This window comes from Calliphora vicina, chromosome 3 (assembly GCF_958450345.1).
Source record: "Calliphora vicina chromosome 3, idCalVici1.1, whole genome shotgun sequence".
In the NCBI taxonomy this organism is placed as follows: Eukaryota; Metazoa; Arthropoda; class Insecta; order Diptera; family Calliphoridae; genus Calliphora; species Calliphora vicina.
Genome location: NC_088782.1, coordinates 50,444,574 through 50,470,523, shown reverse-complemented (window position 1 = coordinate 50,470,523; position 25,950 = coordinate 50,444,574). Strand labels below are relative to the sequence as shown.

General features: G+C 32.9%; 1 protein-coding gene across 1 annotated transcript in view; it reads right to left on the bottom strand.

Annotated features, from left to right (window-relative positions):
- Positions 1-25,647, bottom strand: part of LOC135955457 (uncharacterized) — a 48,265-nt gene extending 22,618 nt beyond the window's left edge. Inside the window, exons 1-3 of the mRNA XM_065505808.1 lie at positions 24,099-25,647; positions 10,317-10,603; positions 2,491-2,645 (exon numbers count right to left, since the gene is read on the bottom strand). Of these exons, the coding sequence (XP_065361880.1) occupies positions 2,491-2,645; positions 10,317-10,603; positions 24,099-25,616 (1,960 nt within the window). The 5' untranslated portion in view covers positions 25,617-25,647. The remainder of the gene's footprint in view (positions 1-2,490; positions 2,646-10,316; positions 10,604-24,098) is intronic.
- Between the last annotated feature and the right edge of the window lie 303 nt (positions 25,648-25,950).

The window sequence follows — 25,950 nt, the reverse complement described above, 5'->3', positions numbered from 1 at the left end:
TGGTTGAACTTTAAATACAAAAATTATTGAATAGATACTGTGTTGATCCAATTATGAAATAATTGAAACCAGTTCAATATGTGATAAATATTTGAATTGAAACGGTTTAAAAAATAGTTTTTTCTGAGCATGAAGATTGCACAATTATTGATAGCTACTCGAGCAACAATTTCAAACCGTTTATGAGCAGCAGGATTCACCCAAAATCAGGGAAATTGGATGCGATACGAATTGAACTTGAGAGACCTTGAAAGACGATTTTGTATATCTTAAATGCATCTTGAACGCTATAAAAGAAAATAAGTTTTGCACCGAATCATTACTGTCGATGAAAAATGGATCCATTACAATTACAAGCGTAAAATATCATATGTGCAGCCCTGTCAAACAGCCGAATCAATACCAAAGCCAAATATCCATGGCGCTAAGGTAATGCTCTGTATCTGGACCAAAAGGGTCCTAACAAATACTGTAATCTATCCAGACCATCACAGGGAAGCAAGCATTGACCGAAAAACGGCCAGACTATGAAACCAGACATAAAACCGCAATATTCAATCATGACAACGCTCGGCCATATGTTGGTATACCTTTTAAAAATAATTTTGAAATAAATAGATGGAAAGTTTTGCATCAACAACTTCTATCTGGGCTGCGCTTTACTTCACAACAGAGTATCCGAAATTGACTTGATACGTTCTTGTTATCAAAAGATGAGCAGTTTTTTGGCGCGGAATCCATATGTATGTTACAAGAAAGATGTGAAAATGTCATAGCTTACAATGGCCAATACTTTGAATATATTTATATTGTACAAATGTTTCAAAATAAAAACTAAAAATTTAAAAAAAAATTATTTCAAATAGTTTGGGGTCATTTTAACCCCAAGTACCATTAAGGGTTAATTACCATTTTTGTGATTTTATTATAAATACTAGACTTCGTGTTATATTTTTCTTAAGTTTCATCAAAATCGACCCAAAAATATATAACATTTCGCTATCTTTCCTTTAGAAATTCCAAATATTGAAAGATTTGACCTTTGACCTTCACGATTTAAGGTTTAATGTTTCCCAATTTTAGTAAACCTTTCAGAGTATATTTAGAATTATCTGTACTATAATATTCATAATAGGTTCTACTTAAAATTCATATCAGTAAGGAAATTGAGCTCATTCGCGAAAATATCACCAACAAAATTTTATTTTCTCGAAAATTGCAAAATTTAAATCACAGGTGCGGAAAAACTAAAGGAGATATTTTCATAATTTTTTCATATTTTTATTCCCTATTATATTCTCAATACATCCCTAATAAGATGATCAAAAAATTCTGAAATATATTTAACAAAATTTGAAAATGGAGCTTTGAAACTGCCGTTCAAAAAAATATATTTTTGGTCATACCTGCGAATAGGTTTAAGGTATCCCCTACGAAGCCAAAAACTCATATATAAGTAAATATGGATATATTTCCCAAAATATATTAATTTTGTTCCTACATATCTTGTTTTACTGGCCTTAGACACGTTAATGACATGGGAAATTTTTAATAACTTTAAAATTTTTTTAATCAATTTCTGTTTTTTATATCTCATTAGAACGACAATTACGTACACATTTCTATTCTTTTAAACTAAATTGCAAAAGTAATTTTTTAATGGCAAAATTTTTACAAAAACTGAAAAAAATTAATTTTTTCCCCTTGTAAATGCATCTCAAAACTTCAGAGGGTCTTAACCCTAGCCGATTTATCTAAAAAAATTTCAGGATGAGTTTTACCAATGTTCACCTAACTGGGGGTGAGACTGGCCAAAATAATGAACCAACCTTTTTTAATTTCGTCGAAATATGTTTAAAATTGCGACCAGCCAGACGGATGGACGGACACAATTTAATGTGAATGTTAGACCAATTTTATTGGGCGTTGCAAACATTAGCACAAGCGAAGTATTAATACCAAAAATATATTTACCCCAGTGTCAACATTTGCCTCATCTAAATATATCTCCTAAAATACCAAATTAAAGAGACTCCATTAGAATGGCTATTATACCTTCAAGCATATTCCACACAATTACATCTTAATTATCTTTACCTTATCCTAAAAACAACACAAAACATCTCAAGTACTGCTAAATAATTCAAGTGATTTATGGCTACAACATAATATAAAATAACAAGATGTAGTTACTTGTTTCCAGAAAAACAAAAATAATAAAAACAAAAAAATAAAAAATACACAAAAACAGGACAACATCTGTACCAATTTAAAATTGTGTCAATCTTTGTTATTGATATGGAATCTAAGACATGCATGTAACACGTATTAAATGTCAAAACATGTCAAAAAATCGCATACGTGTATATTCCCTGCTCTATAATAGATCTAAGAAATAAAAAAGAAAAATAATAATTTTTGGTTTTGGTTTTCATGTTGCCTGCTCATGTTATACAGTAGAACAAAAATTCATCATCACATTGTACTTACCTATAAAAATCTCTTCACCATCTTGTATTTCCGGTTCGCATTCGGCTTCATCTAAACCATTTAAATAGGTTTCCAGCAAGTAGTTTTTACCCAACTCACGTTCACGTTTACGATGTTTCTCCTCTTCAATCTTGGTAATTTGACGTTCCTTTTCACTGTGAACGTGTTGTTATATTTTTTTTTTACAAAATTTGTTTGGTTTGTATGTTGTTGCAATAGTATGGGTGTAATTGTGTTTATGTGTGTGTGACAATATTTCAATGTATGTCCAAAAGCACCACAAATTATTGTTGTAAAGCAAAACACATGGCCAAGAGGCAGTAAACAAAATACACACACACATACATATTTTTACAGGCATTGTTGAGATGGCCAGGCAGACAGGATGTGAGAATGTAAGAACAAACCAGAGACAGCAAGAAAATCAAATGAAAATGAAAACAAAAAACGGAAATAAAAGATAAAAAGTTAAGTAAAAACCCAATTAATTATACAAGCATTTTCTTTTAATTATGACCAACACAATGGTTGTTATACTATTCGTATATGATAGTAATATCAAGCTTGTGGAAAACAATGTTACTGAATGTGTGATGGAGATGAATGGGTGACTTGAATAAGAAGTACTAACTATTATTACATAGTAGCTATAAAAAGGACACCTAATCAGCTTACTTTGTTCCAACTGAAGGTAATGCGGATCAGACATTTGATATAAAAATGCATTTATAAAAATTTGTGCTATATCAGATATGATAACTCATGCCGCATTGGTCCTGAAGTTTAACTTTATCATTAAAAGTACAAAATTTTGTCAACAGCCTAATACTTAGGCACTAATAATTTCAGCATATTATTTCACAAATCCAAAAAAATACCCTAATGGAAATTTGTGTCAATAGTATAAAAGTGACAAAATATCCATCCTCTGTTTACATACCAAAAAGTGTCATAATATGATACTTTGATAAGTTACACTAAGAATATTGAATGCTCTGTGAATAATCTCAGACCACTCTCTATATAATTTAACCGCGTAAACCGTCTATAAGTAGAGGAGAAGAAACCTCCATGTCTGATATATCGAACTCCAGACAAAGATATTGCAAACTATTACACGATGTCGAAAGACCAGGTGGCTGATCGACATATAGTAAGTCATCGTTGAGCTATTTTAGGAATCAGGTCAGAAATGCAAAAAGTTTTCCAAAGATTTTGTTGAAAACACCAACCGTTCAGTGCCACATCCAAAAGGATGGTACTTGAACTATTTACTTCAGACGTTGGAAGTGTTCAAAGATACATATTTTACAGGCAACTTTCCTTTGAACACAACACACAGTGGCGCCATTTGAGTTTTTTCGTTAGAAACATATCGAGCCCTTAGCGCCAAATTATCGTAAGCGACATTTTCTAAATTTGTTATTTATTGTTTTAGCGTTCTCAGAATATCAAAACTGTTAATAACTTAGAAATTATAGGGGGTAAGATTTTATTGTAAGTCAATGTTTACATTTTACAGTAAACGAATTTTATCGTAAGCGACACATAGTGGTATAGAAAAAAAAGAAGGAAATAAATCTGTAACTTCTAAATGGTTAGATCGGTTTGAATGAAATTTAACATGCACAAAGAAGAAGTGCTTCTGACTTTAAGTTCTGAATGTGACCCTCATGGGCTCACCAGGGGCGCCACCAAGGGCCCTCAAAGTAGGACACCTCGGGTATGTTACATTTTTAAAACGATCCTATTTCTTCGTTTGTGTTCCAATTTCAAAAAATTACACATATAAAATCCTAGCTATCGTAGCTATCAATTACCTCTTATAGCTTAGGAGATATTCGCATTTGAAAATTAAATTTTCAATATTTTTACCCAACCTACTCCAGTTTTTTGTATCCAAATATTTTCCGATTTTCTTCAGTTTTCCTTTATTGGACTACCAACATATGTATGTGTCAAATAGAAAAAGAACTGTTTAAAAATAATGAATAAGTCCAAAGTTATATGCATTTGAATTTAAAAACTATTAAAAAGCCGATTTTTCGCTAATTTTTTGGGAAAAAAGAACTGTTTTTGTTTTTAAGTTATCACAAAAAATTTCTAAGAGGCTGTATAAGGAATTTATACTTTCTGAAAGCTAGGTTTTCGTAAAATATTTTAAATAACAAAACAATTAAAAATTTTTGTTACCGAAGGGACCCGGTCCATTCAGAAAACACCTATTTTTTATGTAAAATTAAACTTTATGGTAAAATTTCTCAAATCGCAAATTCGATATCAAAATATAGTAACCGATTTTAGATGACCCAATATGCTTTTAATTATTTTGTAAAGGGTTCCGATAACTCCGACCCTGGTATGGATATTATAGCCAAACAACTAAAAATTTCCATTTTTGGGATTTTTCAACACTTTTTTGCGAATTGCGGGATTGCTGATAATAAATTTCAAAATTCGTTTTTATTTTTCCATTTGGAATAGAAAATTTTACATAACTGTGAAATTTCATTAAAAACTATTCATAAATAACAGTTTTATTTTAATTCGAAGAATTTTTATCTATGCAAAAATTCAATAAAAAACATTTTTTGTCATATTTTTCAATAAAGTATTCCATGAATTTTTAATTGTCAATAGTTATAAATATTTTTGAAAAATAGACAAATAGGCTGAACGAAATTATATTATATCGCATCATAATATTTTTAATTCTATGTATAAATTTCAAAATAATCGAAAAAACCTTTTCCTGTAAAATTTATGTTTTGTCGCTTACGATAATTTTTCGCTAAGGGCTCGATATCATAACAATTGGACCAAATCAGATAATCAAAAAATTTCAAAAGCTTATGATTCTATGACTTTTAGATGCTTGCTTATGCACTGTTATATACCAATAGATTCGTATTGAAGTGCTCTTTCAGAGGCTATGGTGATATTAAAAAATGATCTCAAGGAGTTTTAAATAGCCGCCATAAAAAAAACTCATTTGAGGACTTTTATTTTTTCAGTCAGAAAAAAACTCATTGAGGACTTTTATTTTTTTCGTCATAAAATAAAAGTCATTTGCCTTTTGGTTTATTTTCTACTTCTTGTCAGTATCTTTCATTACTGAGTCTATCTGATATAATGCTTGTAGTAATTTATTTTTTTAAGAAAAAAAAACAACAACAATTTAGTAATAAGAATCAAACAATAATAATTTAAAATCCCACTTGGTTTTATTTTAATGATTGCAATGCAAGGGGATTTACAAATTGTAATGATCTGACCAGCGGTAAGCGTTAGGTGCCAATTTACATAAAACGAGTATTATTTTCTGACGGGAAAAATAAAACTTTAAAATGACTTGTATTTTATGACGGAAAAAATAAAACTCCTCAAATGAGTTTTTTTATGACGGCTTTAAGAGTTTCATGCGAACTTTTATTTCTGCATTGAAAAATAACAGTTTTAGATGGATTTTTGTTTATATTATAAAATTAGTTTTTTGATATCACTCATAACCGTTACGGTCCCCGGCAAATTAACAAGGATAAAGTGAATTGCGCCATACAGAGATTTGATCCCTACAAGTATCCGAACTGTGATGGCATAGAACCGGATGATCTGCAGAATAATGCAATTTTAATTACTCCAGCGCTGATTATATATTCCAATGCATATTTATATTCAATATCCAATCGATATACCTAATGTTCCGTGATATTTATTCCAAAGGGAGGGAAAGCATCATATGCCATGGCAAAGGACATTACACCAATATTTTTATTATCGTTTTGGGTAAAAACCGTGGAGAGAATCATTGACAAATTCACATGAATGTTGTGGACCAGGGATTACTATCTACAACTCAACATATCTACATGAAGGGGAAATAAATGAGCAAAAACATTTTTCTTTTAAAATTTTAATAATATTTTTGTGTGATTTTCGTAAGTGGGCCTTGTATGGAAACTATGACCAATTATGGACCGATCGCCCTGAAATTAGTATGAAACTTATCTGTGTTGATGATTTTCTGCATAACAATATTTTTATGTGTTTTATACTCGTTAAAGTAATTTTCGAAAGTGTGTCTTATATGGGAGCTATGGTCAATCCATCCCTACAAAATTTTTTGGTGTGATTTATTTGTATATAAAACTTATTTGTGGAAAAATTTGTATGGATATCTACAATATATAAATCAAGCATATATGACCCACAAAGTCCTATTTCGAGAGAACATTTGTATGGGAAATAGCTGAGATAATGAACCGAATGAACAGAAACTTGCATGGACAGCCAGGCGGACGGACGGACTGTTATCATTAAATCGACTCTGATTCTGAGGTAACAGTTTTGGGCGATATAAAGTTCTGCACAAAAACTTTAACAATTGCGGTATTGTTTGTGTTTTCGAAGTTCTTTCATATAATACTCATCGAATATTATGTTCTGCGTCCATATGTGATTGAATATGTGCTTTGATTTATAGTTCTAACATTCAGAGCCAAACTGGAAAACTTCGTAATAATACAAAGTTCAAACTGTTTTCGATTTTATCCGATTCGAAATCAAATTTAGCAAATGGGTTATATTAAATTTAATTTATTTTTGCTCCGAATATATTAGGTATTTCCCTACAGAAAATATATATTTAATTAATTAAGTTTGTCTAAATGTTTAGTTTTCCACTACGAAATTTTACACATAAAGCCCTTTTTAGAATTTTGTTCAAATGTTTGTTCTTTCACTTAAAAGGAAAATATCTACATATTTACTTTAAAGAGCCATCGAACTTCTGTGTGAAATAATAGTTTTGTGTGATCAAAGCTTATAAATTGGCATAGTGATTACAGCAAGAAATTGCATGGAATTTTTGTTTTGGTCAACTTAAGAAATCCAGAACGCGAACTAATCATGGAACCGTCATTGCAAATAATCAAATTAAATTTGAAAAATAAATTACACTACATTGTTAAAGCTTAGGGTTTTCCTGAGTTCACCGCGGCCCCCTGTAATGTTTATACGAACACCTAGTGGGCAGTGGACCCCCATTTGGGAACCGATGATACAGACGAATTTTTATATTTAATATCCTCCTTTAAACCTCTCATTGTTGGACTAGTTAACATATACTCAAAACGTTGATAAAATAAAGATCTCATAAAAAACAATATTCATAATTTTTAGGACTTTCTTTTTAAAATTTGCATTTTCTTATCGCCTCTTAATTTTGAATTTGGCCATCGGTGTCAGGTATTTAATATCACAGCGGAGACTATGCAACATGGAGTGCAATTCCGACCAAAACTAAACATGTATTGTTTTCGTGAAGATTCAGTATTCCTATATTTAAGGTCATTAAAAGTCTTGACAGCAACACAGAGAAAACAGATTCGTGATAGCAACCGAATTTGTTGCCAATCGAATGATTCGATTGTACACACAGAATTTGTTGGTTCTATCAACCGAATGTCAGTTGATAAAGAAGAATTTCGGTTGAAGCAATCAAACTTTTGTTACCACTTCCAAAATTTCGTAGCCACAACTTTAATATTCGATCACTAAGGTGGAATCATTCGATTGGCAACAAATTCGATTGCTACCACGAATCTGTTTTCTCTGTGAACGTATGTCTACAAAATCGAGTATCACTTGAAGAAGTATAAACTAGATATTTGATACGGTCTCTATATGGTGGAAAGCACTGGGCAGTTCCTCAAAATGAATGCTCTTAAAGGAGGCTCCAACGAAATTTTTCGGCTCATGTATAGTACATTCATGATAGTATTAATGTAAGTATACAGAATCTTGCGGATCACATTGATTGTTGCACTCTTAAGCCCTTTAGCTCTCGAAACTTTAATGGCTTAGACATAACAGACTATCAGACAGGGATATTCGTGTATTCCTAGCTGCGATAAATTCCCAGAAAATTCCAGTGTATACGCAACAACAAGTCTTTTCCGGGAATTCCGGGTATCCTTGATTAGGATGAGTACTTGCATGGGTGTGTGAACATAGGGATATTACTAGCAAATGTGCTGCTGATGGTTTGGTGGAAAGAGGCTATATGCACTCAATATGGTGATATGTGCCACACAGTTCATGCCACATTGGACATTCTGCACGATCGATTTAAGGACATGGTCATCTCACGTGGAGGTGATGTGAACTGTCCACCGAGATCTTGTGATTTGACCCCGTTAGAACTTTTCTTGTGGGGTTTTCTTAAGTCGCACGTCTATGCGAATAGGCCACAAACCACAGCAGTCAAATTCATCGATAGGTCTTTGAAACGATAAAAAAATGTTAATGATATTTAAATGTTAACAATGCGATGACAGAGTTCGAAGTACACCAGAGTTTAAAATTTCCATATCAGACTAGCTGTATATTACACATTTTGGAGCGAAACTAAACTCGAAGCTAAAGTTAGAGGTATTTTTTTTTTAATCTTCGAGGGATAATCTTATCACATATTTCAATATTTTTCTTATATAAAACACTATAACACTTTTTGGTGATGTGAATGTGTTTTCTGTTACAGAAAACTTACTTTTTTAAAGTGGGAGTGGATCTACAAGGTGGCGCAAAAGTAATCCTCCTATCAGAAAATGCTATAAATTTTGCGATTGGCCCCTAATATCAGTTCTGTTTAGTAAACACATGCGAAATACACGTTAATAAACAATGTTACGCTACTCTGTTCCAGAACGCGGAATATTGCTGACTATTTATTCGACCAATAATCGGTCGGTTTTTTCATCAAAAATATTCATGAGTGATGGCCCATTTCCATCTTAGCGGGTACGTAAATAAGCTAAATTTACGCTTCTGGGGCACTGAAAATCCGCGTGTAACCCACGCAGAGCCATTACACCCGCTCAAAGTCACTGTATGGTGTGCTGTTTTCGCTGGAGGAGTCATCGGACCTTTTTTCTTCGAAGACGTCGCGGGCCAAACGATTACTGTGAATGGTGAGCGATACAGAGCAATGCTCAACGAGTTCTTTTTGCCGCAACTTGATGAATTGGGATTGGAAAATATGTGGTTGCAACAGGACGATGCAACGGCACACACTGCACGTGCCACAACCGATATGCTGAAGGATGCATTTCCCGGGCGCCTAATCTCCCGTTTTGGCGATTTGCACTGGTCAGCAAGATCGCCTGATTTGACCGCTCCAGACTTCTTTTTGTGGAGCTTTTTGGAGTCGCGGGTTTATGTCAACAAGCCTCAGACTCTTGCAGCTCTTAAAGACAATATCCGTCAAGAAAGTGAGGACCTATCGCCGGAAGTTTTGGCCAAAGTGATGGAAAATGCCATCAAAAGAGCTCAAATGACAATCAACTGTGGCGGCGGCCATTTACATGACATCATATTCTCGACTTGATGTAAAAAAAATTAAAAGACCAAATAAAAATAATCCACAAGAAGAATCAAAGTTTTTAATTTTCTTTTTAATTACAGCCAAAAAACATCGGAAGTTTACTTTTGCGCCACCTTGTATAAGGAATCTGTGGTCAATTATGAACTGTGGTGTTTTATAGAATATTATAGAAGTAGAATTACACTTTAAACAAAATCAAGTCACATTTCCATCTCTATTACAAATACAGTACAATTATACTCGTAGCACACACAATAATATCCCAGTAGAATGTTTATTTCGTATCTTTGTAAATATATGATGAAATTTTTGTGTGTGTCATTTAAAATAAATTTATGTTTGGTTTGTTTATGGGTGGCGTGGCGTGTTGTGTTTGTATGTAGGATAAACATTGAGAGCTGTTGCTGTTGCTGCTGTAGTAATAATTTAATCGAAAACCTACCGTAACAAGGACAATTGTCGTTGTATTGTCTCATCCTGGGCGAGAATAATTTTCATCAGACGCTCATTCCCCGTACAGCGTGATAATTTCGGATGCAGTGTATTGGCCTGTGCCAGCCATTGTGATGATTTATGCTTGCGACGACGAAATTTCGCACTACGTGCACTGCCTACTGGACTACCCATGCCGCTGTCCTTGTCGGTGGAGATTAATGATGACAACTGTGGTGTTGTATTATTGATGTACACGGCCGGTGCGGGTCCCAAATGGCGTAACAACAATTCACACTGTGGTTTAAATATAATTAAGGAAACAAAAATGAAACGAAATGAAAAGTAAATAAGCATAAGTAAAACGAAATAAAGGAAAATAAAAGAAGTGATAAAAAAACATTAAACAGGATATTAGTACTCTTTTTTTGCTTTGAACAGCTTTAAATAAAAGGATTTTTTTTGTATCATAAACGTGCATATTGCGTGACTTGTCTTAATTCATTCGTTTTATTTGTTTCACCCATATTTCGTATACATGGTTGTGGTGAGTGGTGTTTTTGTTGGTTTTTGTAATCATTTCATATTGCCGTACATCAGTCAAAGTGAAAGAGGTAAGTGGGTTTAATTTAGTTGAAATTAAGTTTTTATGCTTTTCACTTAATAACGCTGCTTAGAGCAGTAGATCTTATGCAAAAAGTAACCAAGATTTTTTTTTTTTGTAAGTTAAATAAATTATCGTTATAAATAAAGGGCAACTAAGGGATGTATTCAAAGGTTTGCTTTATTTTTTCTTAACCATAAATGTGTTTGATTGGGTCATTCAACTAGGGCAAGTATAATGTATTTTTTCTTTTGCTAACCTTGGTAATTGAGTTATATGTAGTGAACAAATATTAGTTTGCCATAAAGTTGGTAATGTTATATTAGGACAGGAAATACAATACTGGAAATACTATTTAGCTCTGCAACCTGTCCTAATGTTACTAAAAGCAATTCGGAACGTAGATACAGTCAAATTAACTTTTGTAGACCATCACTAATAGATATGCAGGATACTAGACTTCCGTATGTATGTAGTGTCTTGTAGTCCAAAAAGCTTCGCATTTCGTATTGAAAAATGTCATTTCAGGTAACTGACTATATAAGACCTCTGAACGGGTTGATGAAACACTACGAGATAAGAATGTGTTGGGTGCCAGAACACTGGAATATAGAGAATAGAGATGCTAATCGGGACGGATTTTTGAAAATCTCGGGGTTCGGGATTTGGTAAAGAATCCCGGGTCGGGATTTTCGGGAAATCTAAAATCCCGAAAATTATAAGAAAGAAACGTACATAATTATGTCTTTACAATTGAAAAAAAAATGTATTTAGCAATTAATTTTTATTAGACCTTAAAAAGCATAAAATACTTGCATGAGTACATTATATAAGAAGAAATAACAATAAAGTATGTACATTAGGGTGGGTCGATTTTTTTCACGAAACATCGTATAGCAGAAATTTTCCCCAAGAAACCATAGGTCTAAAATCAAATCCTACACAGAGAAAACACATTCGTGATAGCAACCGAATTTGTTGCCAATCGAATGATTCTATCTTAGTGACCGAATTTTACAGTTGTGATTACAATATTTTGTAAGGGGTAACTAAAGTTTGGTTGCCTCAACTGATATTCTTCTTTATCAACTGAATTTCTGTTGTTAGAACTGAAAAATTCTATGTGTGCAACGGAATCGTTCGATTGGCAACAAATTCGGTTGCTATCACGAATCTGTTTTCTCTGTGTATCTTGTGCATTTCGTCTTTTATCCAATGATATTTCAGTATTTATTTATTTTGAATAGTTTTTCTATTAAATAAAAGACGATATGCGCAAGATAGGACTTGATTTTAGACCTATGGTTTCTTGGGGAAAATTTCTTAGAATTTTCCGTAGATTGCGTTTCTGCTATACGATTTTGTACTTTTTGATCGTCCATACAAATCGTCCCAGCCTAATGTACATACATACTGGTAAAAACAGTACCTTCATTTTGTCCGAGCTCCTCATCTGATATAAAGGGATTTAAATTGAGTTTTATTAGACAACTTACAAAAAAGGTGAAGAATTAACCTTTTTCCTTTATTAACTATATTGTATCAATAGTTGAGCTTAACAACTTTGCTGAACATCACTTTGTGAAACTCGGACATGTAGAATGTCAAAATGCATGAAAAAGGCACACAAAAATTACAATTTCCCCTATTTATTTTTGAAAAACAGGATTTGGAAAATCCCGAAATCCCCGGCATTTAAAATTAAAAAATCCCCGGGCTTCGGAATTTAGGAAATCCCGAAAACCCCGGGATTTTCGGGAACGGGATTACCCGTTTGGCATCTCTAATAGAGAGTAACAAGTTTTCGGATGAGCGTTCAAGGTCAGGATCTGAAATTTCTCTAGAAGAATGTCTGAAATTACCACTCAGCCACTAGCACAGTATGTTTTAATGAAAATCCTGATCAGTATTAATCGATTTTGTATCAGCAGATCAGACTATATGTTCCTAAAGCTGGGTTTCCGCATACACCGTAATCGGCGCCCATAACGAAAATTAAAACTGAAAAACGTTGGTGTTCGTCACCGTCTTGTTTCTGAATGGTTTTCGTTTCAGTTGGATGCGTTGCGGCATAAAACAGAAACGAAATTATTTTTTTAATTTTGGATATCGCACATTAAATAGAATTTCATTATTTTTAACAAAATCTATTATTTTTTCCTCTTCCAATAAAGAAAATTTATATTTTTTATTCATTTTGATTTTCTTTAAATTTTGAATAAAAAAATAATTAAAATAATTTCGTTCCTATAGCACCGAAAACAACCTACTTGAAGTTGTTTTCGTTCCGGCCCCAAATGACATGTTTTTCGTTACTGATAAGTACTGTTTCGTTTCCAATTTTCGTTGCCGATTTCTGAAACGAACTTTTTTCGGTGCAAATGTATGGAATTTCGTTTTCGGTGCCGATTACGGTGTATGCGGAAATGTAGCTTAAGCTGGTTAATGACTGTAAAAGATCCCTGAAACAGTTGGTGAAACACTGCGAGGTAAGACGGTGTTGGAATTTCGATTGCTGAACTATTCCTGGTGGAATGAGAAATATTAATGAAACCACAACTCAGTCATTACCACACAGTTGTTTTAGGGAATATCCTACTCAGGACTAACCTATCCTGCTTTAGCAGATCAGACAGTAGCCCTATTGTCTGTCATTGGCAGAGTAACATAGGACCAATATGTTGAGTCTACTATTCCTGCACAGTTTAGAAGATATAGATGGTTGTAAAGCTTGATATATATTCAGTTTTATTAAGGTTACATGGCAATTCAATGGTAAATAACACATGTAGAAGGATGATTCTTTTGATTCTTTGAACGATGGATTCTACTCATCCAGTATACAGATAATACTATTTATACCACACTTCGGGTCTAAGACTAAAGAAGTCTGATAGACTTAAGTTAAGTTAATTTATTGAGACTTTACTGATAGACTTAATAACGACAATATAACCAATATGTTTTTGGAAATGAATTAGACATTTCTTAACGGTTTTTCCGATATAAAATTTGACGTGGGCGCAGCCTAGCGGTATTCGAATTTTAGTTATTAAAATGGTCCAGAAGCAATATTTTTAAAGTCCGGTGTTTTAAAGTGGTCACCACCATAGTGGTGCAGATGTTTGTAACGCCCAAAAATATTAGTATACCGATCGACTTAAGGTAGGGTAACACATGACAAATATTTGACGAAAAAGACGTAACCACTAAATAAAATACATTAGAATTTTTTTTTTATTTGAAAAACTTATTTTACTTAGGATGATTCAAAATAAAAAATTTAGTTTTATTTTATTTGATGCTGTTTGATCTTACAAAACACTTGTAAGAGTAAACACGTCAAACAAATTTGTGCTATGAAAAGTGGTTGCGCTTTTTTGAGCAAATATTTGCCATGTGTGACCCTACATTTAGAATCACTTTCTGAGTCGATTAAACGATGTCCGTCCGTCCGTCTGGTTGGCTGGCTGGCTGTCCATGTAAACCTTGTGCGCAGAGTACAGGTCGCAATTTTGAAGATATTTCGATCAAATTTGGTACATATAATTTTTTCGGCCCAAGGACGCAGCCTATTGCAACTGGCTGAAATCGGTCCATTATTTCACCTAGACCCATACAAATGTCTTTCCGAAATTGGACTTTATCGGTCATAAATATTTAATTTATAAATGTATCTCCACAAAGTGCGCTCCAAATAAGTTTTATATATACAAAATTCATGTCACTAAATTTTGTTACGATCGGTCCATAATTAGTCATAGCTCCCATATAGACCCGCTTCCGTTGGTATACTCACAAAATTCAACATAGTAAACTTTCATATAGACATAAATTACACGACCTAATTTCATGGTGATCGGTCCAAAATTGGTCTTAGCCCCCATATAAGGCCCACTTCCGAAAATCACTCGAAAATATAAATTATTGAAATTTTAAAAGAAAAATGTTTTTGCTCTTTTACTTAGTGTAGGGTATTATATGGTCGGGCTTGACCGACCATATTTTCTTACTTGTTTTAATCTAATTGTAGTATTGACTTGAAATTTCTAACTTATCTGAACAAAAAAAATAGTTCGGAATAAATTTGGATCAAATTGTTCCTTATATTTGCAATCCTATTAATATTTTGGTACAAATTTTAGTTTTAGAAATAATATGTAATAAAATCTTTATTCATTAACAAATCTCAATAGAATTTCCAACGTTTTTTTTAAATTTGTCATTCTAAACAACAAAATGTAACAAAACATGTCAAAAGGTCAAAAGGAATCCCGAAATTCCTAAAAATTAGAGCCAAAATCCCTAATATGGTATTTTTTACAATTTTGCCCATAGGGATCACAATTCATTTGGAGCTTGGAAAATACTTTTGGGATAAATAGGAAACACAATAAGGTTTCCAAAGCTGTTTTCCGTTTTCTGATTCCATTTTTTGGGATTTTATAACATGTGACCCAATGTTGAAATTTTGATAAAAAAATAGGTCAAATTCCGAAGGGTGTGGGGGCGATATATTCGAAAAATAAGACTTGGTTTTTATACCAACATGTTTTCCCTGAAGATACCTTATATATATACATAAAATATATACATAAAATTATATATCATTAAAGAAAGTATTTTTAAAATTTTTGGAATTTTTAAATTGAAAATCGTTTATTTTTTGATCCATAATTGATGTTGCTCTGAAATCTATTTTATGTTATTGGTAATTTAGTCGTCTAACTAAGAAAAAAAATTTGACATTCGGCCCAAAAGTACGACCTACATTTTTAAAAAAGCGGACCAAGGTATGGCAAAATTTTGAAATTTCAATTTTGAAATGCCTATAACTTTGAAATTATAAGAGATAAACAGCAAGACCTACCCGAGCGCATTCCAAAAATATAAAAATCTTTTAAATCAGATGGGAAACAAAACAATGTCGATGGTACCCTGCTTTGAGCCCCCAAAACGGATTCCCTAGAGCATTTGGAGGGTCCATTTTAATAACCTAAACTCGAATACTCCTTGGACCAGCCCTTTAAGAATGCCAGATTTGTTTCCAAAAAATATCTTCGGAACAATGCAATCTTAGTTTTCAATGATAGTTCTAAGAAAGAAACGTGCTATTGTTCAGCAACTTTCTCTGAAGGTCTTAATTATATACGAGAGAACGAACATTTTTTCTACATCCAAATTTGTTGAAATTTGATACATGATTTCTCTATGATAATCCACAATTTTAATGAAAGTGAGCATCGGGATAGATATGAAACCTTTTGGTTGCGTTATCGAATATGATCAGTGAATGATCATTCTGGAATATGGAACATAAATGTAGGTTATTTAGAGTTCATTGGCATGATAGGTAGGCTTTTGGTAGGAACTCAATATGATTCGAAAAACCTTATTAAAGAATATGAGACAGTTCGGGATTTCACAATGCGAATGTAGTATCATCTTAACAGTCTAACATACGTTTCTGTTATGTGGTCTTTTACGATAATCATATCTAGCATGTTAAATCATTTAGTCACAATGATTGTACAGATAAGTGTGACTACATGACCTACATGCTTATAATAAAAAGCACATCCTACTTATTTAAATATCTTTTTTAAAAATGTTGGGAAATTATTCTTATTGCTTCTTAATTGACAGACAGCTCCTTGTAAAATATGCAAAAAAATAACAACCACATCATCGCATCGCAAAAAAATACTATAAATACATTGGTAACACAAAAATATTGCAAAAATACACTTTTAACACCCATATAAAAAATGTAAAGTTCTTGCATATGAGTAGCAACAAAAAAAATTAATTGAAACAATTACTTTACATTGAAGTTTCAACATCAGTCATTTTGTTGCAAAACACAAATGAACGTCAAGTACCTTTTATTGAACGTAAATGAACAAGAGAACACACAGTATGAGAAATGTAAAAACAAAATAAAAAACAAACTGATTTAAATACTTTGCGTGACCTGTCTGCAGCCACTTAAGTGCTCGTATCTTCCAAATACGAAAAGCAGCAGCATACAAACATACTTTTAGTTATAAGAGTTTTGAACACAGGTACAAGTACATGTATGTACCTGTCAAAACTACCAACAGTTTACACATGCATACAAACAATTGTATATAGAGGCAGACAGACAACTTCATGAATGCATGAGTTTATATTAGGGCGGATCTTATTTTGCAGTTTTTGGTATTTCGATGCTTCCAAGATCTAAAACTGTTCTCCATTAGCTAAAAACCAAATGCTGAAAATATGAGCAAAATCGGATAACGTTTGGAGGTTGCACAATATTTGCAAAAAAATTTATAAAAAAATCCAATTAAAAACAAGTAAGATAGTATGGTCGATCAAGCCCGACCATATAATACCCTACACCAAGTAAATGAGTAAAAATATTTTTCTTTTAAAATATCAATAATTTATATTCGTGAGTGATTTTCGGAAGTGGGCCTTATATGGGAGCTATGACCAATTATGGACCGATCATCATGAAATTAGGTCGTGTGATTTATGTCTATATGAAAGTTATTTATGTTGAATTTTGTGTATATACCAACATTTTTAAGCGATTTATGCACGTTAAAGTGATTTTCGAAAGCGGGTCTATATGAGAGCTATGACTAATTATGGACCGATCGTAACAAAATTTGGTGAAATGAATTTTGTATATATAAAACTTATTTGGAGCGCAATTTGTGGAGATACATTTATAAATTAAACATTTATGACCGATAAAGTCCAATTTCGGAAGGACATTTGTATGGGGGCTAGGTGAAATAATGGACCGATTTCAGCCAGTTTCAATAGGCTTCATCCTTGGGCCGAAGAAATTATATGTACCAAATTTTATCGAAATATCTTCAAAATTGCGACCTGTACTCTGCGCACAAGGTTTACATGCCAGCCAACCAGCAGCCAGCCAGACGAACGGACATCGTTCAATCTAAGTCGATCGGTATACTTTAAGGTGGGTGTTACAAACATCTGCACAAACGCATTATACCCTCCCCACTATGGTGGTGTAGGATATAATAAAAATTGTCAGACATCGATAATCCATACACAAAAGTGAATTAATGAGCTTTTTATCTTCAAATTTCAATTATTTACTTTCGATTTGTGGGAGCAATGACCATGAAATTAGGTCGTGTGATTGATTTCTATATGAAACTACTTTCTATTAAATTTTATTTGAATATTTATGCTCCTTAAAGTAATTGTCTGAATTGGGCCTTTTATAGGAGCTATGACGAATTATGGACCGATCGCCATAAAATTTTCTCGCGTAATTTCTTTCTATATTAAACGTATTTGTGTTGAATTCTTTCTGAATGCCAACATTTTCAAGAGTTTTATGCCCGTTAAAATAATTTTCGGAGGTGTGCCTTACATGGGAGCTATGGCCAATTATGAATCGATCCGCTCAAAATTTTTAGGTCTGCTTTTTTAGTATATAAATCTTATTCGTGGCACAAAATGTTTGTGGAAATCTAAATCAATCAAGCATTATGGCCGATAAAGTCATATTACTGAAATAATGGATTTTCACCCTTTGTTTTTGGGATTAGAAAACTAGTTTTTCCTTCTCTATCTTTCTAGCTTAACTTCGAATTGCGGAACTCTACTTCTCTTTCTGGCTTAATTATTTTCTCTTGGTTGTGCTGCTTATCGTTATAACTCTCTCTTTATATAAAACACTTCTTCCAGTTCAAATTCAATAAGAAATACTCCATTTACATTTTATTTACATCTTACTTAAATTAAAAAAAACAATAATTCAAAACACTCTAATGCATTAACGTTTGTCACTCTGAGAAACTCTCACTCAGTGACTGATATCTACTACTGAATGATCACTGTCCAAAACTTTCGTCTTTTATAGTCGTTTTCCAGTTCCCTCCTAAACCAAACCAATTAACCAATCTATATGTCTCTATCATGTCAACCTAGCCGATCCCAAGCCTGTTCCATTCCCCTGTCAATCACTTTATTCTGATTTTTTTTACAAAAAAAATTAGTTTTTTTCATTTCGATATAAAGAATCGATTTAAAATTGGCGGCATTTCATTACAATAAATACGATGAGCTACAGGAATCACAAGGAGGTACTGATTGGGACAATAAACAAACTTACAATGCAGCATTGTGAAGTTCCCTAAGGAATCCTCGGGAATGTGCTGTTCGAACGGTAAAGTTGTTCTGCCACCAATTATTGAGCGGTCTGAGGCGCTTCTAAGTTTCCAATCACTTTCTGCAAAATATCCGAAAGTACAACTTATGCTTTCAAACGAATCCTTCGGGGCAACTACTTTATATCGTAAACAACGTCGGCATCATGCCCACCTTAAAAGTTCAAGGCACCTCTAAACGTTATTTGATTTTGCATTTGGTTTTTTAGATGACGTTGAACAATTTTAGACTAAAAAGTGAAAACTAAGGGCAACCCTAATAATATACAGACAAAACATATTCTGGTTAAATGTAGGTTTATACCATACATATGTGTGCAACAAGGATAATGAAATGTTCAACAATGCAAGACAAGTTAAAGTAAAAAAACTTCTTTAGAAACTCTCTTTTTTAGAACGAATACTTATTACAAAGCAACCAAAAGTTTTCAGCAAAATGTGGAACATTTTCTTATTTTATTTTTAAACAAATATTAAGTAACACAAACATATAAGACACAAACATATATAGTATATTTTTGTGTACTTGAAAGTTTTGTCCTCCCCAATTGTGGATAAAGTTTTTATGTCTTACAGCGTTTTCTTTTTCTTCAAAATAATTTTCTTAAAGATGGAAAATAAATTAAATAATGTTTTTAAATTACTTTTCAATGTTGGTTTACCGACGAGAAAAGAAGTCATTTAATTTTACAGTTTTATTTTGAAAGTTTATTTATAGTTTTATGATGGTTTAATGAAATATTCTGAAAGGATTTAAATAAAACGTGAGTTTTAATTACGATTAAATTTCAGGTGCGAAATAAGAGCCAATTTATGAACCAATTTGTGTAATTTGTGATCGTTAGAAGTAACATAACTAACATAAATATCAAATAAAAAAAACTGTTTATAGCATTTCAAGTTTTAATCTAAATTCAATAAATTGTTTTGCTAGTTTTTCTAATAGTTTTCTGTGCAAACTTCTTGTTTTATTTAAATACTTAATCGTATAACCACACCTTTCAATCAAATTAAATTACTGCATAATATTCACCACAACTTCGCAAACATCATCTAACATAAAAGATACATCAATTTAAACCACAAAGTACTTGCAAAGTTTCTTAAAATTTTCTAAAAATGCTGCACATTAGAAGACAATCAATACTTTGGCCAACTCTATACAAGTTTAGGTGGTCATTTTGATTAGTATATTCTGTAAGTGACATTAGTACGATATATAAGTTATAACTGGTGAAATGAGCTTCAACGAAGAAGAAGTAACTGCACAGTTATTTTATTAATTGCATCTCCAAGGTGCCCACCATAAATTATGAAACTGAAATAACGAAAATTATTCAGAAAGTCTTAGATCTGCATAAAAGAGTTGTTCGAGATTACTATATGAGAGACTATATGTAGTCGAAGAAGAATTTAAGATGCATCGAAATGAATTTTAGATTAAATAAGTAAGAGTATTATTCTGAAAAAATTTAAATAGAACGTGATTTTTAATTACGATTAAATTTCAGATGGGAAATAAGAGCCAATTTATGAACCAATTTGTGTAATTTGTGATCGTTAGAAGTAACATAACTAACATAAATATCAAATAAAAAAAAACTGTTTATAGCATTTCAAGTTTTAATCTAAATTCAATAAATTGTTATGCTAATTTTTGAATAGTTTTCTGTGCAAACTTTGTCTGATATAGGGGTTATAAGGGAAGTAGGGTCAATTATGCACCGCTTGTTTGTGACCAATTTCATCGCGATATTCTTTATTATAAGAAAAATATGAATATTAAAATCAGTCTAGGGACAAATGTGTATGGAGTCTAGGAACAAATGTGGCCCGATTTTCGCCATACTACTTTACAATATAATTTTAGAGTACTTAAAACTAATTTGTTCAAAATTTTATCAGGATTGCAGTATAATCAACATATAGGGACTAGGCGAAATAATTGACTAATATTTCTCATTTTCAATACCGAACAAACCTTATCAACAGAAAGTATTTGTGGAAAATTTCAGCCATTTAGCTCCTTTCGTTTAGGCCCTATCGTATTTTCAACAGACAGATGGAAGAAAATAGCTAGATCGTCTTAGAATCTTATGAGGACCCAGAATATATATACTATTTGTGGATCTATATATACTATTTGTGGATCAATGATTCGTAAAGAAGTCAATTCAAATTCGAATAAGTTCAAATGGCTTTACAAAATCATTAAAGTAAATTACGAGTTGCACAGTGATATTTTCTCAAGGCGACTTGACAGATATTGATGCTCTATTAAATGTGCTAACAGATGTTTTGAAAATGCAACATCACTGCCATCCAAACTTCTATATCTTCTATAGAAGCGTAGAGGGATTTTCTAAGACCATTCGTCTGCTTAAAATCCTATCAACTACACCAATTGTACTATCTTGCATATCCAAACCTTGTGGTAGTTGAACAACTAGTGGGCTGGAAAATCTAGAGCTGCTAATAGAAGGCCATTGTTGTTCTCTTACAACCACTACTCTACTCTACCTACCCGAAGTTACTGTTCCCATTTGTGACTAGAGTTTTGAAGTGCGACTTTCGTGGAAATGATCCCTTCAAATAAGCGGATCTTGATAGTGTCATATCCACTGATATGCCTGCGATTATATATCCGTATGGTAAATCTTGAATGGTATTATGTTAAGGAATAATGAACCAGATACAATTTGGCCATCCTTCCCAAGACATCTTATATGGAACCGAACGTTTATACAGTGATGCTAATGAAAAACGTAGACAGTGATCAGAAAAAAACTATAAGTATTTCCAAACTTAATTGACTGCAATGAACCAGAATTCCTATATTGAAACCCCTTTATTTTGAAAATGATAATGATGTTCATCGGTGAATGTCTACTATCCGCCATTCAACAAGCCTGTACTCACTTGTATGTTATATTGAGAGTACCCTCGAGCACGGCAAATACACATTGAAAGCATTTATGGAAGCAGATGAAACTTTCAGTAATGTTACCCAGAATTGATTACATCGACTCTACATTATTACTTATATAAAGAGACTTCTGATCCAGAAAGTAATTTCCTCTACAATAGGTGCAATTTCCATCACAATTATGGCCTTTCAATATGGAACTCGGTTCTAGAAACTAAAACTGGTTCGTATGCTGATGATGTCTTCATGGTAGTTTGTGGAAAATATATTGACCCTACCTTGCAATGAACGAGATTGGAAATGGGCTTAATTTGAACTCCGCAAAATCTTATATTTTCAATATTGTTACAACTTCGTCTAAATTGAGTGGAACTTTACTTTTCACATAAGACCACTAATCGGCTTTTCGACGTGATGATTAAGTCCATCCACCGAAGGTCCTTTGATAGATACTTATGCAACTCGGCACTGAGGATCACAGGTGATATACATACATGTAAGGCCCACTTTGTCATGCTGAACTGTCTCACTGTTGATCTTATGACTAAGAACGCACAGGGGAGCAGAATCAAAATTGTTATATATTCTTAAAGAAAGTTTTATTTTAATAAAAAAAGAGTTAAGTCACCTTTTTGCCCAAAAAACAGCAAATATCTAATATTTGTTTAATATTTAAATTGAAAATCGTTTATTTTTGGATCCATAACAGATATTAATCTCAAATCTTTTGTATATTATTGGTAATTTTGTTATCTAACTAACAAAAAAATCGAGTCCATTCAGTCCAAAATTACGCTCTACAAGGTAAGCCAAAATTTTAAAATTTCAATTTTTAAATGCCTATAACTCGAAAATTATAAGAGTTAAATAGCACACGCAAGCATGTTTTTTCAAGACGAGCGCTTTCCAAAAATATAAAAATCTTTGAAATCAGATGGGAAACCAAAAAATTACACGTATTTAAAAATTTTACATATCGAAGGTACCCTACTTTGAGCCCTCATAGCGCCGCCCTTGGAGCAATTTTAATCCATTTTAAAAACCTAAACTCGAATACTCCTGGTCGTTTGGAAATTCCACATTTATTTCCAAAAAATTATTATTCTGCCCCACTGTGGAACGTTTCTCTCAACGCTCCCAATGAGACTCGATACTAATGGTGTATGAGAGAACAGGTGTTTCGTTCTTGCAACCATATTGGTTTTTCATCCATCAAATGTTTTGGTCACGGAAGGAAAGGGAAACTCTTTGCGATCTTCACGGATGGCTCATATTCAAAGGATAGTATGCAGACAGGCTTATTGATTATACAGACTTGAACTTGTGTTTATTTTATACTACCAAACAAGAATAATGTTCTTCAGGCTCAGATCTCAACCATCTTAGAACTAAGAACTGCTGAGGATTGACCGAATATAAGACAATGAGGATATTCCGATTTAGATTGATAGTCAGCCAGCTTTGAAATCGCTTATGGGTATCTTCACAATGTTAAATATTGTATACACAGTGAAAACAGATTCGTAGCAGCAACCAAATTTGTTGCCAATCGAATGAATCGGTTGCACACATAGAATTTTTCGGTTCTATCAAAAGAAGTTCAGTTGATAAAGAAGAATTTCGGTTGAAGCAACAAAACTTTTGTTACCCCTCTTAAAATTTAGTAGCTGCAACTGTAAAATTCGTTCAATAAGGTAGAATTATTTAATTGGCAGCAAATTCAATTGCTACTACGAATCTGTTTTCTCTGTGTAGTTATAACTTTCGTCAATCTTAAGTCGAAATATATTCGAAAGTTTGAAAAAAAAGATTCGAAATTGGAAAAGTTGATTTTAAGTTCAACAAGATTTATTATATTAAAGAGGAAATGTGTTCAAATCGTAAGAATAAATAATTCGCCAAAATGAAGTGAAATCATCTAAAACAGTCAATAGTCAGTCTGTATAAACTTCAATACTTATATGTAGATAACTATGTATGCAAACATGAATTTACTAACTCCAACAATAAAACAGTTAGTCAACATAAGTTAGTCTCTCTCTCTATCTTTGTGTGACTTACCTCCTTTTTATGGGAACCATCACGTCGAGGTAAAACATCAAAAACTTTTGTACTACCATCTAGATATTCCTCACAGTGATGGTACTGTTTAACGATGACATACTCGGTGGCAAGTTGCGAAACGGTTGTTATGCCAGGTGGCAATGTTATAGGTAAAAGTGTAGGTGGTATAGCAGGAACAGGTGCAGATGATGATATAATCGGTGTGGCTGATAATGTCGCTGTTGCTGCCGCTGATGTTACTGTTACTGCTGGTGCTTCTGCTGTTACTAAAGTTGAGTTTTGGATTATTTTGCAATTTTCTTTGGTATTTATTGGCATTGATTGATTAATAGTCGTGGTAATAATGGTGCTGCTGCTAGTAATGGTAGTGGGATTTGAAGTGTTGTTGGTATTAGCTGTATTTTGGATATTTGGTTTATTGTCTGTACATAAATTGCTACTGCCCTCGTTTGTACTCATGCTAAAACTAAAATCTAAATCATTGTTATCGTATGTTTTTGGTTGCTGCTGATGTCGTTGCTGTTGCAGTACGTGCTTTTCGCATTGATTACTATTTGTTTTGTTAATCACAGTTGCAGCAATATTTTCGCCATTTGTTGATGGTAGTGACGTGGCAATGGCAAACACATGTGGATGTTGCGTTTGCTGCTGGCTGGGCAGTTGTCCATTTTGATAATTGAGCAGTGCCCAGATTAGATCCGAACAGGTTGTATTCGCATCAACACCTGCCACCCAATGTTTTTCACCACCTATCCATATTGACACATTATCAGAAAGGGTCTCCATTGACGCTAATGAATCATCATCGTCATCCTCCGCAATCCTGTCGTTTTCGTTCACATCTACATGGTCATCATTGGCTATATGCATTGGATTGGATGCGTTGACATTGCCAGTGATATTATTTTTTGCTGCCACACAACGTTTGCTATCATAGATGGTTGCTGGTTGTTTTTGCTTGGAAAATTGCATATTTGCATTCATGAAAAACTTTTGGGGAACACTATATATTGGCTGCTGCTGCAGCCTCTCAACCTCAGCATTATCATCGTCATCTTCAATATCAACGATAACTATATCACACTCATTTGTCGTATTATTGTTGTGAGATTGTTGCTGTTTCTGTTGCTCCTTTACAACATCACAGCGCGTTGTCAACCATACATTTCTATTGACAATGTTTTCTTTATTGTTGTTGTTGTGGCTGCTGTTAAAGTTACTACTGCTGTTGGCATTATTGTAGTATTGTTGTTGATGGAAAATTTTATTATTATTTTTATTTGTATTCCTGGCACCATCAATAATTTCGCTATACCAAATGCCATGTCCATATGTTGTTTGTACTACACCACCCCTGCTGTTGCTGCTATTGTTGGTATTCGTGGATGCAACATCATTGGCCTCATCACCATCATTGTGTCTGTTGTCCACGATTGCTGCAGCTGTTGTCGTCGTTGCTTTAAAGGCCGTGGCTGATTGTGTAGATTTATTACTTTCACAAATATTATTGATCATTATTATAATCAAGTGCAATTGTATGTGGAAGTGAATGTTGACAATAACTTTGTATCAGAAATTTAAATGTTTGTCCTTCCTTGCATCACTGGGTAAAATTGTTGTTGTTTTTGCTTTTAATCCCATGTGTGTTATTAAGATTTTAATTGGATTTACCAATCATATGTATCAGGCTGCATATTGTAAACTGTAATGAAAAGATTGATTGTAATTAGAAATTGTGTTACTTAAATGTTAAAGATTTTGATGTATACAGTTTTAAAGGAGATACCAACAATTGTCTGAAGTTGGTCTTATAAGGACACTTTGGCCTATTATAAACTCAAATAGACTG